The sequence below is a fragment of the Condylura cristata genome, unplaced genomic scaffold (genome assembly GCF_000260355.1).
Source record: "Condylura cristata isolate star-nosed mole 26May11 unplaced genomic scaffold, ConCri1.0 scaffold00005, whole genome shotgun sequence".
In the NCBI taxonomy this organism is placed as follows: Eukaryota; Metazoa; Chordata; class Mammalia; order Eulipotyphla; family Talpidae; genus Condylura; species Condylura cristata.
This window is the reverse complement of record NW_004567106.1, coordinates 21441622-21460766: the sequence shown is the minus strand read 5'-3', so window position 1 is coordinate 21460766 and position 19145 is coordinate 21441622. Positions and strand designations below refer to the sequence as shown.

Here is a 19145-nt window from a genome sequence, read left to right as displayed (position 1 = left end):
AGGCCCATACAAAGATAATACTTTTGTCTTTGAGATTCTAAGGGAGAGTCTTAGATTTACAGGAAAGAACACCTTTTCTAGATTTTTTGTCTTTGACCCATGTGTTTTTTATATTGTTGTGTTTATTTCATTGAGGTGTACACGATTTTTATTTCCCCTTTATTTGATGCAACTATTCAGCAGTCTTGACCCAAAGGGGTTTACATGCAATGAAAAGACTACGGACTTCCATCTGAATGGAGTTTCACCAAGAAAGAAAAAGAATCATAAAGACATTTGATATGACCAAACACCTCTTTTTAATTTTACCAAAATTGTGAATTATTATATTTTGTTTGCCTTTCTGGAGTTGCCTCTTTTAACATGTTTTCAATAAACAACAAAGCACCAAGAACTCTGAGTAAATAATAGATGTTAAAAATAACTACTACCTAACAATGTTACTGGAACAATTAAAGTGCAGAAAACTCTCTCACATGAGAAGCCAACTGAAAACAAAGGTTGGCATGATGCTGGTTCTTTGGTTCTTTTCAAATTAATAAAACACATTTGCTCCGAGCTCATCTCTCCCACTTGAAACTATTTGTGTTGTTTTGATTTGTTTGTTTTTCAGCTTCCCTTAAAATATACAATAGTAGACCCCATTTTTCTGTGCAATTTACCTTTTTCCTTTTTTTTTTTTTTTTGTAGATACAGAGTGCCAGTATGTATTTGTGATACTGGACTATATAATATGCCTTGTTTATACACTCAGAAGGGGAGAAAAGTATTCTTAAAGAAAGCTCCTTTTTAGCAAGATTTTATTAGGACACATTATTCAAATGCAATATAATAGAAACTTTGCTCATTTGGTTTCTGGATGCTAAGGGACACAGTCAGAAACTAATCATTGCAACACAATAGAACACCAGCTGACATCCTGAGCACCAGCCACAGTACGTTCAGGCCACTAGGCAAGGAGAACTACATTTTATATCCAAACAGAGATGAGCAAGACTCATTGTGAAATAGCTATTTTTATCCCATGTATAATGGAATAACAACAGTGACTTTCAATTCTTGTAAAAAGTACAATAGCTTCTCTAGACTTAAGACCTTTTAAGTTATTTAGTAATATTTTATTTTATTAAAGATGTATTTATTTATGCATACAAGAATTGGGATATAGGTCAGAGGTGGTGGGGGGGTGTCAGAAGATTTATCAAAAACAGAGTGGGGAGCAGAACAGGCAGAGTGACCAAAATACACTGCAGAAGAAGTAGTGTGTAGGACAGGAGAGGTCTGCTGCGCCATGTGGGTCAGCTCCCTGGCTGGGAATTGAACTCCTCTCCAGCTGCAGTAACTGTGGATTGCTTCATCATGCAGTGATTTAAACTGCTTGGGCCACCAGGGAAGCCCCTAGTATTATTTTGAACAGAAGCCCTACCAGGTCTGCTTTTAAATAACACATGGGATTTTTGTAAAACAAAGACTTTGAAATATCTTCCCAAGTCAACCAAAGGAAACAATGATCTAGAGCTTCTCCTGGAACTCCTGGTTTCTTTTCTTTCTTTCCTTTTTTTGTATTATCTTTTTATTGAGATAACATTGGCTTACTAGTTACACTGTATAAGATTCAGAGACACAGCTACACATCCTCTTCAGATGTGTGATCACACCACACCCAGCACTAAGGCACTCACAGCACTCCACCCCAGTCCACTGGGCTCTTCTTTGAGGAGGAATGACCCTCCTTTTGTCCCGCTGCCCCTCATTCCACAGTAATTTCTAGGTTTTGCCATGCTTTAGTTTCGTTTGTTCCTTTGTTTTGTTTCCCTATAGTACATATATGAAATCACCCAGTATTTGTCTTTCTCCTTCTACTTATTTCTTATAGCATGACTTTGTTTTTCTTAAAGGCCAATTTCTACAGAGACTAAATCTTAATAATAAATCTTCTTAATAAACATAAGCAGAATAATTTTCAAATGTCTCACCCAAGTTTACTACACATATGTAAAACATGTTGTCCATCTTAAAGACCTGAAAGATGTTATGTCACAACATTTCATATTCGTAAGGGATATACTTACATTTTGCTGTCACTTTGTACCCCCCCAGAGGAGGAGCATGGCCTTCTAATGCGTCAAATCCAGCAGAAACTAGGACCACGTCTGGATCAAACTCTTGGGCCACGGGTGTCACTACAGTCCTGTGCAGTAAAAAGCAATCAGTTACACAGGGGAATGGCAAATACCTTTAAAATTTGTGCAGTGAAAATGACTTGGCACAGCATCAAGAACTTCCTAAGGAAAAAGAAAATGAGAAAAGAAAATACTACTCGAATGGATCAAAAACTTATCATTTCCTTAATACCGAATCACTATTATTTTCCCATCCTGATTCAGCCTTTTTTCTTTCATCTTTTTTTTTTTTAAAAAAAAAAAAAAAAAATGCTTTGCAGGTACATTCTAAAGCCTGTCATATTACATGCACATCTGTGGCTGTTTTATCCCCCTGCCTATAAAAAACTGCTTCTTCCAAGGGAGTGACTAATGTTTTACAGAGGAAAGTCAAAGCTTTAGTGAAAACCCGGCTTGCTCTAGTTAGTAAGAACTCAGTGTAAATGTGAACTATAAATTTCTTTTGGGAAAAAGTTGCTTTTCCAACTTTTTTTTTTTTAAAACATTTTTAAATATTTGTCGTGGTAGGGGGTGACTCTTGCAAAGGAAAAACATGAAATTCCTTTAATAGAAACCAGATTATAATGTTAAGTGAGTCCAAGGTCAGAGACGCCAGGAATGTGGCAGCCTCATCCTTGACAGCGACCCCTGCTGGCCCCACTCACATACTTCATCCTCACCCCTTCAATTTTCTCAGGGGACCCTACCCTTTCCTCCTTAGTGCAGGTTTTGAAAGATAAGCTATTGGAATTTATAAAGTCAAAATATTTTTTAATGTAGGCTTGAATATTGGTATGCTAGAATTAAGGTTTAAATTAACAACTAATTAATGAAATGGGGAAAATGTACACTATAATGGATTTAAAATGTAGTAATTCTCCATTGTGTTTGGTAGAAATAACTAAGCCAATTATTAAAACAATCGTCCTTCAGTAGAGACTTTTTATTGTGAAATGTCCCTGACTTTCTACACTGACCACATAGAAGATTTATACTTTTTTTTTTGCATATAAACAATTGCTGACATCATAGGACACAGACACTTATTTGAAAGTTATCTAGAAAGAGTTATTAATGAAATCTACTACTTCAACAAAAGTTCGATATTTCAAACTCATAAATTTATGTGTGATTCCCCCAGGAGTGCTTCCCGCCATTGGAAGGCCACTTAAAACTCCAATTCACCTATTAGTGCAACAAAGTGAAAAATCTAATTTTGTTTACTGTGTATGGTTTATTTCATTTAATAAAATTAAGGTTCTATTATTTTCAGAGAGATATATCTGACTCTTCTTCTGAACAATGCCAGCTCTTATATTTTGCATAAACTTGTCACATTATCAATTCACTGCTTTTCATGAGTGAAGTTATGTAATATATGTTCCTGAGATATCGACATAAATTCTCTCAAAGAATTGAGAATGTCATAAAAATAATTCTACATGATTTTATTAATCTAGTATATTTGTTGAAAAAATACATTTACAATATTTATTCAGATGACTGAAGGTTTTCCACTCAGATGCACTATTGTAATCAAATTTACATTTAATTCCCCTCTTTTGGAAGATTGTTCTGCCTGTTCCCACCCCACCACCCCCAATGAACTTATAAGGTTTCTCGCACTTATAAATTTGATGGTAAACATTCTTAGACACAGCTCACTACCTTTTTCATAAAAGTTTCTCTTTATACATGGATATTAAACATGTATGTATGTACATATGAAGGACAAAAAGACAGCATAGGAGATGGCAGGAAACAAATTACTAATATACTACTAGGAAATGGAATACATAGAGGAAATCTACAGAGAAGAAAGCTAAAATACAATTGTTAATACCTACAGTCCACAAAAAGCAGGCTAACTTTTCTCTCTTCTTGGAGAAACTAACAACCAAAGTGAAATTATAGAGAGACAGAGAGCTGCAAGTCACCCTACCCAACAGCTAGGTTTTCTCTCAATCATGCAATGGTGAATCCACTAGTCAAAGACCTCCACTCAGCTACACAGAGCAAACTCTTTGGTTTTCCACTGTTCTTTTTCAAATATAATAAGTAGTTTGTAGAAAGTTTCCAGCATGCACCTCCTCAGGGTGCAAGGGGTTAAGTCTCAGCACTATGAAGTGATCAGCAGCCACTGCAGCAAGATCTTGATCCCCTGCAACGGAGCTAATCCACATGGCACAGCAGACCTTTCCTGCTTGCCCACTGCTCCCCTCAGCAGTGTATATCAGTCAACCCACCTGTTCTGTTCCGTACTCGGTCTCTGGTGAATCCTCTCACACTCACTCCCATCTTTGGCGTACACACCAGTTTTTGTATGCATAAATAAATGAATCTTTAAGAAAAAAAAAAGTTTCCAGCATGGATGATAACAAAACTAACATGTAACAAAAGACAGTGACCTCAGAAAACCAGAGAAAGTGTAGGGAAGAAACTGTAATTAAAACATTAGCATTGTACCCAAAAAATACAAGATAGTAAATCTCTGAAAGGAAATGAGAGTACCATTTAAAATAAAAAGAAACTTCAAACAAAAAATATAACAGACTATGTAGAAGATAAAGTTGGCATGTTCTCTCAGAAAGCACAACACAACAGAGAATTAAATAACTGGCAGTAATAGATCAAAAACTTAAAAGACCAATTTAGGAAACCAATGGATTTTAAAATAGTCAATCAAAATTGGTAACTGAATAATAGTTTCAGTCCTTCAAAATAAAAAAAAAAATTACAAATATTGTCAGAGAAAAGTATTGGATAATACCCTCCATCAAAATTAAGGCATATGCTAAGAAAGACGAGACATAAAACCATTCTCTCAGCAAAACATCGTTATAAATTTCTATTCCCTCCCAAGTTAAAAATATTTTACTGGGCCCTCCCTGGTGGCGCAGCAGTTTAAAGCACAGCACTAAGAAGCTAAAGCCACTTCTGCTGAGTTCCATCCCCGCCTGCCTCGGAGGGACCACATGGCGTGGCAGACCTCTCCTGACCCACCTGCTGCTCCCCTCAGCAGTGTACTTCATCCATCTGCCTGTTCTGCTCCCCTCTCTATCTTTGGTGAATCCTCTCACCCTCCACATCTCTGGCTTGTACCCCAGTTCCATATGAATAAATAAATAAATCTTAAAAAAAATATTTTATTGTGGGCCATCCCTGGTGGCGCAACGGGTTAAAGCACTGCACTAAGAGGCATGGACCACTTCCGAATGAGTTCGATCTCCGCCTGCTCTGAAGGAGATCCACATGGCGTGGGAGACCTCTCCTGACCCATCCGCTGCTCTTCTTAGCAGTGTGCTTCGTCAATCTGTCTCTGGTGAATCCTCTCACCCTCCACATCTCTGGCCTGTACCCCAATTCTGTATGAATAAATAAATCTTTAAAAAAATATTTTACTGTAATTTCAGAACAAAATAGTAGCTAGCAATTAAAAATTTGGCATGGAGTAAAATTGGTTTTCATTCCAATATGATTTTTTTTTTTACATAAAAGTCATCTTTTCCACATATAGGGAAAGCCTATCAGTCTAGTTTACATAGCTCCAAATATTTAGATTCTACTTGTTTCTGTCTGAGGTAAACACTGTATTTGTCATGTATGTCATTCCTGAATTCACAAACAGATTTTATAAGTATAGATATTCAAAATGCCCCATCTATAAAACTTAATCCTATACATGTGAATTTAGTTCAATATTTTTAAAGGATAAAAAGTTTGAAAAAATACATCACCTGATAAAAATCCTCCATTTAAAAATATATATGCCTCTCCTTATGTCTGAGTGGTAGTTGTTTATTGAGTGAATTTGCTGTGTATTGGAGAACATGGAAACGGAAACAGCTCTTATCAACAGTGATTATGCAAAGGTTCATTCATTCATTTCAAGTAGATATTTAGCGGCAATATAGTTTTGGTTTAACGATAGGTTCCATTTTGAATAATTTATTTCTTATTCACAAAATTCATTCTTACCCCCTCATAAACTGTAACTAAGACAGCACTATTTTTTTTTTTTATTCTGGCAACCATTCTAGCAATGTCCATGGGAGCTTTTGTGTTCTTCTATTTATGCTAGTTTACTGGTTTTTATTCAAAAGATCAATGGTTGACTGAAAGATTTAAAAACATATTTGGGAATATTAAGTGGAAAACCTTGTAATTTTTCTTAAAAAGAAAAATATCCTCAAAACATATTTAAAAAGTTAACTAGAAAACCCAATTCTTCAAATAAAGAAAGCAAACAAAACATGTATTTAACTCTTATTTTCCAAGAAAAAAAAATGCTAAAAGTACACAGATATAAAGATGAACTCATAGTTTAAATAAGCCAATAGTACCATGATGTTGTTTTCTAATCACAATCTCTAATGAAATCTGTGGAATGCTTTTTGATAAGTGGTTGATTCAGGAGTAAGTAAGGGAACATACAAGTGATTCTGGAACATCTTGCATTGACAGAAAACACGGAAATGTTCAATAAGGAATGGGAATGATTAGGAGTGACAGGATATATCAGCCAATGTCAAAGAGTTTCCTTAGGCCAAAGAGCAAAGGCTGGGGTGGGTTGGTAATGAGAAGAACATAGTAATGACAAAGAAGATTGTAACTCATATAATCAAATAAGTATTAATGAGTCCTCGCAAAGATTAAAAACAAAACACTGAAAAGAGAGGAAAGGAAATAGCTCTGACTTATAGAACAACTGAATTAATAAACATAGGAGAATTGAAGAAAAAAGAAATCATTTGAATAAGACACAATTAACTGTCTTGGAAAAAAAAATCTATGGACAGATGCTAAAATTAGTGGCCAACACTTTCAGAAGAAACATGATTTTTCCGTTACACCAAAGTATCTTCCCTAAGTTTTCATAAAGGAGAAAAATACAAACTTTACAATAAACAAAACTTACTTTCTTTACATTTTTAGTGTAAAACATATCAACATCAGTACTCCATAATCTTATACACTGAGAAAGGCAATTCTATACTATTCTCCATAAAGTTTGCAATTTCAACTCTAATGATGAGAAAATGTCAGATAAATCTATATTACGGTACTTTTGAGGAAATAACTGAATACTTTAAACTATAATTTAAAACTCATCGTCAGGAAAAATTAAAGAAAGACTGAAGAATTGCCTCAGACTGTTGCAGACTAAGGAGATATGACATTTAAGTGCTACATGAGGCTCTGGGTTGGATCCTGGAATGGAAATAAGGACACTTAGTAGAAAAAATGTATTGCCCTATATAACCTGTAGTTTAGTAACAGTGTATAAATAGTGTATAAATATAAAAATATAATTTTTATTTTTTGTTATGTAAATATTTAAGAGTAAGTGAAGGTATATATAGGGCATACATCTGTGCTAGTCTATCAGTTTTTTTTTTTTTTAGTCCAGATATTTAAAATATTCACAAATAAGTATATAGCAATAACAGAGAATGGGGAGCTTGTCAACACTAAAAATTTTTAATAAACTTCTGAAAGAGAAAAATGACTGGGTGTATTCTGGAAAGATGGTAGGAAGGGTAAAGGAGAGAGAGGGTAGGAAGGAGGGAGGCAGGCAGGCAGCTACATTTAATATACTCCTTTGGGAACTCAGCAGTGATGGGAGTAAAACTACTTAATTCAACTCATTAAAGAAGTAGTATGATAAAGGAAAAAGGACTCAAGACAAAGAAAGAAAGAAACATTAGTTGGTAAGATCAGGACTGTATCTCTCAACACCTTTTATTACTTTATTCTATGGCAGCAACCAGTGTTAATTCTAGACAGATCATTTAGTGACTCTTTCTTTAAAAAATGATGTATTTGGAGAAAAAACAGGAGTTCCTGTGTGGATACTATTGTCCTAAAATATGCTCTTCCTTATTTTGTCAGTGAGCCAGATTCAGACATCATGAGCCAACTTCTGGAATGCTAATCCCAAAATGAGGTTTGGTAGTTACACTCTATCCCTTATCAACTGACAAAGAGCTCCCCGTTGATACATTTATATGACCTCAAGGAGAAATGAACCAGTTAGTACCTTCAAAGAAGTCAGTGGAAAAACAGTATTTTTTTTTTTTTTCTTAATGACAGAATGAGACCCAACAGCATGACGGGGGAAAAGGAAACATAAAACAAACAACTCTGAACAAGACACAGTTCAGATAACAGAAACAATCTTAAAGAAATTCATTAAAATACTTTATTTTTAAGACAAAAATATGCTATTATAAAAGAACAAACAAGGAAGCACTTAGAGATAAAAATTGCATCAACAGAAAGTTTTGAAAAACACAAAGTTGAGGTAATCCTTGATGGAAGCAAATAAGTTAAATATACAGTGAAAAAAATATGAAACCTAAAGAATCAATGCAAAAGTCCTATAATTGAATAAGAGGATCTCTGAGAAAGCTGAGAAAAGAAGGGAGGGCATTTCCAACTAACAGAAGATAATTTTAGGAACTTAAAATAACTCCTCTACAAATTTGATAGGTTCAACCAGAATAAAGCTCTGCACATAAAATCATTTACTCAGGCATAATCTCAAAATTTCAAATCTCCAGGGATCCTTAAAAAAAGAAAAATGTCATCCTCAAAAGACATGGAAAATGAGATTGACATCAAAGTCCTAATCTGAAGGAAAATGATTTTTAAATTTTAAGTTTTTGAGCCATCACATATTAGAATTCAAGTATGTTATTTGAGCAAAAATACTTTAAGACATGTAAAGACTCAGTAATTTCTTTCTAGAATACCCATTAGAACAATTCACTTGAGGATATACTTATGCAAAGAAAGTAAGTAAACCCAAGAAATGAGAGGCAGAGGAGCAAAGCACTGGATCTATACAACTTAATGATAAAGTCAGTCCACTGTTGATTTGTGGCAGCATTTCACTGTTAGAAAATAAGTGATAGAAAAAATAGTACAGTAATGGCATAAATGTTTTTTTTTTCATCTTCACCTAATAATTGGGGATTCTGGAGTGATATTCTTGAAGAGCAACGCTTTTTCTTCTTCTTAGCATGTATGTCCTCTTTCCAGGTGATGCTCATGCTACAAAGAGTACAAAGCACTTACAAAAATAAAGATAAACAAAAATACCAGTACTACTACTAACAATAAAGACACAAGTCATGTGCCCAGATACTAAATACAGTAAGAACAAGAGAATCCCATTCTGATTTTCTTTCCATGAAGCTTGATTTTGATTCCGAATCCTGTCTGTATGAGATCTCAGAATTTTCTTCCTCTCTATTTAGTCTATAGCTAAATAATTGGTTACACTGACAGTGGGATATATGTTGTGTTTAGGTTGAACCACATCAGTGATTTCTCATGACTCATCTTGGTCCTTGCTAAATGTATAGAATACAATGTGACCCACTCATGTGGCTCAGCATAGGGAAGGCTTTAAGGAAAACAAGAGGCCTGGTTCCTCAACAATCACCTAAAATTTTCAAGCACTTCAAAGCATTTTAACCTATAGGGTTACTCAAAAATTACTGGAAAGAGAAAGCACAGAGTTCAGGCAGATGGACTACCAAGCACAAAGGAGACTTATGATGTCTTTAGAACATATGAAGCCTATAGTTTAGCAGTAGCAGCTATAGGCTTGGAAGTCCCAAGTCTTAACATACCTGAAACACAGGAGGGGATGGTGTCAGTGAGTGTTTCAAGGACTAAACTGTACTTTAGTATAAATGCATCACAAAGATCCACCATCCCTTTCTTCACGCAAGAAATCTTTACCAACCACATGTCAAGTGCCAGGCATTGTGTACCAGGATGACTAGCATTCAAAGGGCCCAATCTTTAACCTGTATGTAGCTTAAATTTCTAAAAGAAGTAAAATGGTATATAAAGAACCAAGGTGAAGAATAAAAGTCATGAGACATGATTCAGGTTTAGATATGGGTACACAAAGGGCTGTTTTGAGGTGATAACAGTGGTGCAGAGAAATGCACTGTATGGAGTGAGGAGGTAGGCCAAGCAAATTATGGGGGGAAGCACTATTCTGAAGGAATAGAAAATGCCAGAACATGAAGTAGGAAGGTCTTTGGTGTATTCAAGCCAACACAAAGAATTCTTAGTGGTTGATAAGAAGTGAATGAAAGAATATATGGTTGAAAGGGGGGCAAAAAAAAAATAGAATAAAGCAAGTTCATAAAAAGCCTCACAGGTCATTGCAACAACTGTGAATTTCAATGTGAACCAGAAGGGAAAAATGCAAAGTTTTGAGTAGGGTACAGACATGATCTGATTTATTTAATTTCTGTCCTCATCAATTAGCTAAGTATTTAAAAGTATCTTTTAGAATTAGGAAGCATTTTTGACCTGAGATAGAAGATTCTGATGCCTCTTATAATCTGTAATGGTAATTATGATCATGCAAATATGAAATATTGATGAAAATATAAGCCTGCATTTTAATTGCAGGACAACGTTTGAAAGCATCCAATTATAAAAAAAAAATGCACATTTTCATATGGCACAAAGACTTTTGTTTTTTGACATTTTTTTTTTTTTACCAAAACGAAAGTGCATTTCTAACCTGCACATTTCATTCCTCTGCACATGTTTGTCTATACAGATTAAGGGGAAAAATGTTCCTAGGTAAAACTTGTCTTAACAGTTCATGCTTGGACAAGTGGTGAAGGCAGGACATCAAAGAGCCACTGCTAAACAGATTTGAAGCAACAGTTGTAGCTGCTACTGCTTCAGAATGCCCCCAGCACCTTACCACTCCACCAGCACCTTTTGGGGAAGCAGCAAAGGAAGGGATATCATGGGGAACTGTGGAAGAGGCTTAGTGCCGCGAGCTCTGAGGACACCACACATAACTGATAGTCCACTATCTCCACAAGTTTTCACCTGATAATCCACTCTCTCCACAAGTTTTCACCTTAGTAAGTCCTGTTCTTAATTTCCACCTCACTCCTCCTCATACAACCAACATACACATGTGTACATGAATGTGCACACACACATACACACACACACAAACACTATCCTTTTACCACTCTTTTCTTTATTGTTTTTTCATCTTGGGGAACACTCCTATCTCTCTCTCTAAAATCAGTGTTCAACCTATAAGGACATTCTATGGTCTACACTTTCAAATTATATTAGAAACTTACCTTGTTACAGCGCCTTTGTCAGCACCCTGGTTTCTGCCAGCATCTCTTAAAGCCTGGAATATGACTCCAGTCTCCAGTCTCCTAAGTAGTAATTCTGTCACTCTCCTTACCTCTCTGCAATCTTTTTGAATGGCAGCCAGACTGACATTCTTAATGCTTAATTAGCATACTTAGTCCATTTTTTCCTCATGTTAGAAGTTTTTAAAATACCCTCATGTCTCCATATAATAATATGTATCTCTACACATAATAAGGTTGCCCAGCATCAATCTTACCACTGTCTGCTAGGATTCTATTCACAAATACAGCAGCCATACTCTGGCCATAAGGGTTTTACAGTGGCTATCCCCTTTGTTTGAGTGCTCTTTCCATTTGCCTAACTACTTCAACTTCTACAAATCTTAGTTCACCTGTTATCTTCTCAATAAGACCTTTATTTGATATCCTTTTCCACAACTATCCAAACTTTGTCCCTCCTAACTCATTTACTCCCCTCTTCTTACCTGCCAAACTGATGCATGATTTACTTATTATATTTATTGTTTATTATATGGCTTTCCCCACTAGATCAAGCTTCCCAAAGGAAGATACTGTTTACCTCTTTGTTAACAGCTGTTAGCAGGAACTTTCAACAGTGGCTAACACATTGTAGAGATAGTTGTTGAATGGAATGCTCAATGATAATCTCTCTGGTATTTTATGTTTCAGCTCAAGTTTTATTGGCCTTTCACTCTTCCTCAGCTTCAGCACATTTCACAACTATGTTTGAAATGCTTCATTTTAAAAGTTATTGAAATAACACTGGTTAATAACATTATATAGGTTTCAGGTGTACATCATTATAAACCAACATCTGTATATACATTATGTTCACTATTAAAAGGGAATTCCATTCTTCACCATCTAATCAACCCCTTCAATCTGATTAACAACAACCCCTCCCTAACTTTCGTTTCAATTAATCAGGGAGAGAAAGAGGGAGAGAACAATTAAACATAAAAGGTATCTAATTTGAAAATGAAGAAAAAATATTGTTTTACAAGTGACATGATAGTAAGCAGAGAATTGTGGAGTCCAGTAAATATGTTAGAATTAAAAAAAAATTAAGTGGCAAATTAAGTGGCAAACTACAAAGTTGATACACAAATGTCTGCTGCATCTCTGTGCAAATGATGAACTTACAGAAAGAAAACCCCTACAACTGCACCAAAAGGAATATCTAATAATACATTTAATCAAAAAAGTGAAAAATCTGACCTATAAGATACTAATGAAAAAATAAATAAATAAAAGGTTCAGAAAAAGTAAAAGTGTTTCATGTTCCTGACTGGAAGAATTAACTTTGATAAATGATTAAATAACTTAAAGCAATACACAGATTCAATGTAATCCCTGTGAAAACACCAGTTGCACTTTTCACAAAAAGAGAGAGACTGAATATATAATCGATGCATTTATTTGGAACAACAAAAGTCCCCAAAATAACCAAACAATCCTGAAGGGGGAGAAGGGAATGGAGGTGTCATGGACTGTACTTTTATACTACAAAGTTATACTAATCAAAACAGCATGGTACAGGATGAAAAACAGTCACAGGTCAGTGAAACAGACTTGAGAACCCAGATATATCACCACATGTTTATTGATAAGTAATTTACAACAAAGGAGCAAAAAGCACATCCAGATCAAGGAAATTCTCTTCTAAAAATGAAGTTGAGAAAGCTGGTCTGTCATATGGAAAAGAATGAAAATCGAAAACTAGTTGCTACCTAACACTAAACATAAAAAAGAAATTAACACTGATTAAAGATTTGAATGCAAGATCCTAGGCTATAAAAAATAGAGAAAAATATATGAAATATTATACTACACATCAGTCTTTGAAATGATTCTTTTGGGGAAAAGCCATTTTTCTTCCAAATTTCTAGTGTCACTACATTATATATGAGCTTTTTCTTTGAGTGCAAAAATCAGATAATTCTACCTTCCTTATGGCCAAAACATAACTCTCCAGCCACAAAACTGAATAATGATAATTGCAAGAAAATTTAAAAATTGTAAATCATTTTTAATATAGAAATTATACCAACAAAGAAATGGAGATATCAATATTCACAACTCCGGAAGGTGTAGCATATATATGTGGTTTCTACTTCTTTATATAATACTTTGTTTATCTTCATCTGTATTTAAAAGTATTTCACACCTCCATAATTCAGCTCAATAGGAATTCTCATTTACCTTGACCAATTTTATGTTCATTGATTTAAATGTGTTTCTCAGTGTCTACTTTTTTATATTTGTACAAATTAAGTATTAAAATAAGAAGTATGCCAGCACAGAGGGCACTACTATTTTCTAACCATATTGCTTGATGAGTGTTGGCACATTAAATGAAACAGGGAGAGAAGAAGAAATTTTTGAAAGACTTCTCCAAAACCATTAAAAAAAAGAACTAAATTCTCCAATGCTTTCTCTGGGTGTTATCTTGAAATTAACTTCCCTGGCTTTAATGTGTAATTGTAGTGGAGTAGAAAAGTCGATGGAACATAACATAAGCACTATACCTAATTCTATAATCCCAGTAAATTATTTTTTTTTGAAACTATTAGTTTCCCCAACTATAAAATGAGAAGATTCACTTAAGTGGCTTCTAAAGTTATTGGCAGCTCTCACACTGTGTAAATTTTATATGTCACAATTACTACTTCAAAGTAATAGATTTTCTTCCTTTCTTAAGTTCTTTGTCTTGCATTTGATAAGAAAAAAACATTGCCTTGGTGGACAGGGTTGGGAGATCTTGCTGGGGGTGGTCAAAGATACAAACTTCTATTTACAGGATAAGTAAGTTCTGAGAATATAACATACGACATGATGACTACAGTCAATAAAATTGTGTTGTGTATCACAGTTGCTAAGAGGGTAGTTCTTTAAATTCTTCATTCCAATGGTATAAATGTTAACCATGTAAGGTGATGAATAGTAAGTTACTGCGGTAATCATTTAGCAATGTATCAGTATCATCAAGTCATTATGACGTACATACACCCTAAGCTTCAACAGAGTGATATGTCAACTATAACTTGCTAAAATGTTGGAAAATAAAGCCATTGTCTGAAGCTGAACATCATTTTTACTCAGAATCTTTCTTAATACTTATGATTGACATGTATCCTTTCAGGTCAGTTTTTAAGTACATCTTTTCTTTGATGACTCCAGAGTTGGTAGCAAACTATTTCACTCCAAGAAAAAAGTATTATTTCTATTCCTAGAGCAGAATTACCACTTTTAATAAGAATGTTGCTCTAATATGATTTAGTTTATTTATATAAAAATGATATATTCCACATATATGTAGATATATAGTAATTTGTTTAAAAAACCCATAATAAGAATAAGAAATATGAAATACCTTTTAAAGGCAGTAAGATCATTTTATATGACTTAAATGTGTGATGATATATCATAGTACCATATAATATATTCTAAATAGGTATATGTTTCTAATTAATAAATCTGTATGTATAGTCTATCTAATAGTGTGTGTATATATATTCTTAGTTTGGAAAATTTATTCATTTCAATAGTTTTAAATATGACATTTTAAACATTTGCTTTATTACATTAAAATGCCAAAGCTAATTTTAGAACTCTATTATTGAAAAGAAGGGACTTTCCTTGGTCAAGATGTGTCATATAGCAAGTAATAGTTGTGACTAACGCAGAGACATTACTCAAAGTATCTTTGAAAACACTGGAGAAAAATCTTTCTCAACAGTTGTTCTTCTAAGCTTTGGAACATTGTTAGTGTCATACTATTCCATTTGTCTTATTAACATAGTTGATACATTCTCTCTGTGTACAATGTTGCTGTAATTTCCTATGAGAAAATTCCACATACAAGCATAGAAAACTTGGCAAAATTTTAAGATTGCTAGCCTATCAAAATTGATAAAACGATTCTGAGCTAATTAACATATATATAAACACAGTGGTAACATAACATAGTTTTCTTTTGTTGAATTCTATATTGAAATTTAGAAAAAAATTAAGCTGGAATTAGGACAATGAGTTTAGTTTCTAGAAGTCATTTGTTAGTACTGAAATATTATTGAAATGAACAACCTTTTGTTTTGAAATATAGAGCAAAAGGTATTTATGTTTATATATGTCCCCTTCTAGACATTACTTGATGAAAGTATAGAAATATCATGTTTTTTATGCCAAAAGTGGCTATCAATCAGAAATAGAGATATTCAAGAAATATTTAATTATGATTCCAAATATGGCCCACTACCTTGCAGATGATCAAATACCTTTATTTTCAAAAGCATTACTAAATCAGTTTCTCCTAGTGTGCAAAAGCTAAGACTAGACAGAAACAGTTGCTCTGCCACTATCCAATTAAAAAAGGACTGAGTTGTAGGTAACCAATGCTGAGCTAAAATAAAGACAGGATCTTCTCCAATGTAACCATTAGAACTATTGATTCTATCTGAAGGCCTTCAAAATTGTTTGTGCTTTATAGTAGAATCTATTTCTCTTATGACTACAGTGAGTTGCTACAGCGAAGTTAGTTCTAAAGTTTGACTTCCAGTTCTAACTTCTCTCACACCCACCATATTGTTCCTGCTTCCATTACTTCCTCTTTCCCTCCCTTCTTTTATTTTCTTTCCCTTATTTCTTTTTAATTTTCTTCTTCAGGCCAACTTTTCTTAAAGAATATTAAAAAAAATTGGAAAAAAATTCACACAATTATTTCAGTTACATTTTCTTAGTTGCAGATGAACTGGAAAAGAGTAAAACAAGTAGATTCAAATAGGAATGTACTCCACACGATTTGGGCAAGAGAGAAGGGCAAGCTCCTGCAACGACTCTTCCAAATATTAGTTTATTTTCATTTCTATAGCAACCTAGTGGTCGTAAAACACTGCTATAAATGAGTGGAAAATAGAACACAAATGACAGTAAAATGTTCTTATAACTCAAATAACAGAATTGTTTAGAAAATTTGAAACGGCTGATTTTTTGTTTTGTTTTGTTTTTTGTTTAAGGGGCTCATAGCTGAAAAAAAAATGTCTACCTAAGTCAATAGTAAATTTCCCTTCCAGAGGGAGGTAAGATGCTTGTGACACATGCACCTTGGAAATGTAATTATGTGCCCATTTCTTGTTATTACTTTCTTGATCCAAAAAAATCCCTAAAGAGATTTTACTACCATCAAATCAGTCATAGGGATTTCCCTGCTTTCAGTGGGGTGCAATGTAGAGCTTAGTACACATATTGCATTTCCCATCACCCAATGAGCACAGAATATTCTTTTTGTAAAGTTTCAAATGGGCCTCTCTTTGGTCTTTGCACAAGTGATTGCATTCCATAAAATATTATTGCATAAAGCCAAAGGACCCTTGCTAAAAATTAAATTCTGCATTCCAATAAAATTCAATGTAGAATATATGTACTTTAAAGAGAATACTAGCCTTTATATTTCTTCTCAAAAGAAGAGAAGATGGAGCTTTGCAGGCATAAAAAGAAGGAAAAATAAAGGTCAAACTTTACTGTAAGTAAATGTTCTGTGGTTTATAGAATTCACAAAACAAATTACAGCATGACATCCTTTTCAAGGAACTGTTTGTGTCTTTGGAAAAAGTGTGTATTATTTTTGGTGAACTCTACCTTTTGATGTGGCCTTTCAGAGGGAGGCAGCATCATCAAGATATTTTTTTCTCTTAATTGCGTAACAATATGAGATGTACAAGACAAAAGGCAAACTCATTTAGAAATTTAAATCCCTGAGGCATCATCAGAAAGAAACTGAGAAAGAAAAACTTGGGAACACTGAAAGGAGCACAGAAGAACAGAGGAGGAGATCAATCCAATTTAAAGGAGTTTTAATTTTCTCCATATCTAAAATGACGGGAAAGTAGGATTAATCCTGAAAATATCTATCTCATTTATGTTAGGCAAGTAAATTATTTTCTAGCAACAAAAATTAACTTATGAATAATTCAGACAATGAATTATGTGGCATGCATGGAGTTAGACAGTTTGCATATTATTACTGCTATAATACCAGGAGCATACCTTAAATTAACCACCCATTTTATAGATCATTAAATTGAGATTCAACAAAGTTAAAAAAAAAAAAACAACTTCTGTCAATTTTATTAAGTGACTGGCAGAAATTGGGATTAAAATCCTTCTCAATCTGAATCCAAAGACCACTTACTAAGAAGTCTGAAAAATGTCATTGCCTTTTACATACATTATTAAATGAAAAACTAATGATTTCAAAGACCATAAATCTAGGAAGAAGCAAAGGCCTGTCATTTACATAAAACTAATATATTTCTGTGATTTAGGAAGGAAGCCAAGTATGCTACTCTCTACTTTACAGGAGATGGTAGAAATGAAAACTGGTTGTGAGAATTTATCGAGTAGTAGCATATTTCAAAACACAATTGCAATCACAACATTCATTTCACTTGTAAGTGTGAACTTACTATGGTTGCTTGACAGAGCAATTGATAATTACTGTTTTATATTTTACAACAAAAATGTAACACCCCACAAATAGTTTAATAAGACTAGGGGCTTTCAGTTGGATTATCATGAAAATAATTTAAATTTACATGCAAACATTCCAGATACGAAAGGAAAAAACTGAAGTGATCATTCTTTACTTGCTATCCAGATAGTTAACTGGATAGTTTTTGTGTATAGAGTCAGCTGGCTATTTTCATTGTTTACAGTAAGATGTTAGGGAGGCATACATGTTTTGCAATGGGGATTCAATGATATTCTAAATGAGCCACTGAAAACATTACAGACCAAAGATTACAAAGGAAAAATGCTTGAAGACTCATCTTTTATGCATGGATATCTGCTGTATACGCAAATAATCCCTCTGAATCATTGGTAGAGCAGTTCTAAGCCCTTGTCAAAAAGATTTAAGCCTTTAAAAAAATTTCCATGTAGCATATCCTATAAATATTTTCAAATTGTTTGTGTATGTCACATTCCCATCTGAAAAAAAAAATCCTGAAGCTGACTTTGACAAGGATGTCTTCATTCATTTGTTCATTCACCCATCAAACATTCACTGAGCATCTAAATTAAATCTCTTTTCCATGTATTAAATATCATACTTTTAAGACAACTTCATGTAGTTAAGGAGCTCAGATGGCATGTGTGAACTGACCTGTAAACAAATTTCTCCCAGTTTAAAGAGATTCATTAATACATAGATTTTCTTCTCTCACTCCAAAAGGATAAATACCCTAAGAAACATAACAAAGCATGTAGGCACGGAAAAGGAGTTATTAATTGTTCCTAGGCAAGACAATAATGAAAAGATTTTATAGATACAAATGATTTGTGTTGGATACTTAAAAGTGGCTCAGTGGTTTTCCAAAATCCCCAAACCATCACACATATACTAAAACATAAATTTCATAAAATAAGACTGACATACACTTGTATTTTCTATTATATTCACTTCCATTCCAAAAATGTCACTCTTGGCCCACTATGTTGATTTCAAAACTTTTAATGAGCTGCAACTCATAGTTTTAAAAATAATAGGAAATGGGGCCTCTCTGGTAGCACAAGGAATTAAGTCTCAGCATTATGAAGCTATCAGTAGCTACTACAGCATGAGTTCTATCCCCAGCCAGAAAGGTAACCCACATGGCACAGCAGAAATCTATCTAGCCTGCTTCACCCCTCAGCAGTATATTTTAGCACATCTGCCTGGTCTGTTCCCCAGTCTGTCTCTGGTAAATTCTCTTACCCACTGCATCTCTGGCCTGCACCGCAGCTATTTTTTTTTTTTTTTAAAGAT

General features: G+C 34.0%; 1 protein-coding gene across 2 annotated transcripts in view; it reads right to left on the bottom strand.

Annotated features, from left to right (window-relative positions):
• The window catches only part of HDAC9 (histone deacetylase 9), a 458777-nt gene that overhangs the window by 111516 nt on the left and 328116 nt on the right, over nt 1-19145 (bottom strand). For both annotated transcript variants that reach the window (XM_004676745.1, XM_012720959.1), the window contains exon 22: nt 2073-2191. In XM_004676745.1, the coding sequence (XP_004676802.1) occupies nt 2073-2191 (119 nt within the window). The remainder of the gene's footprint in view (nt 1-2072; nt 2192-19145) is intronic.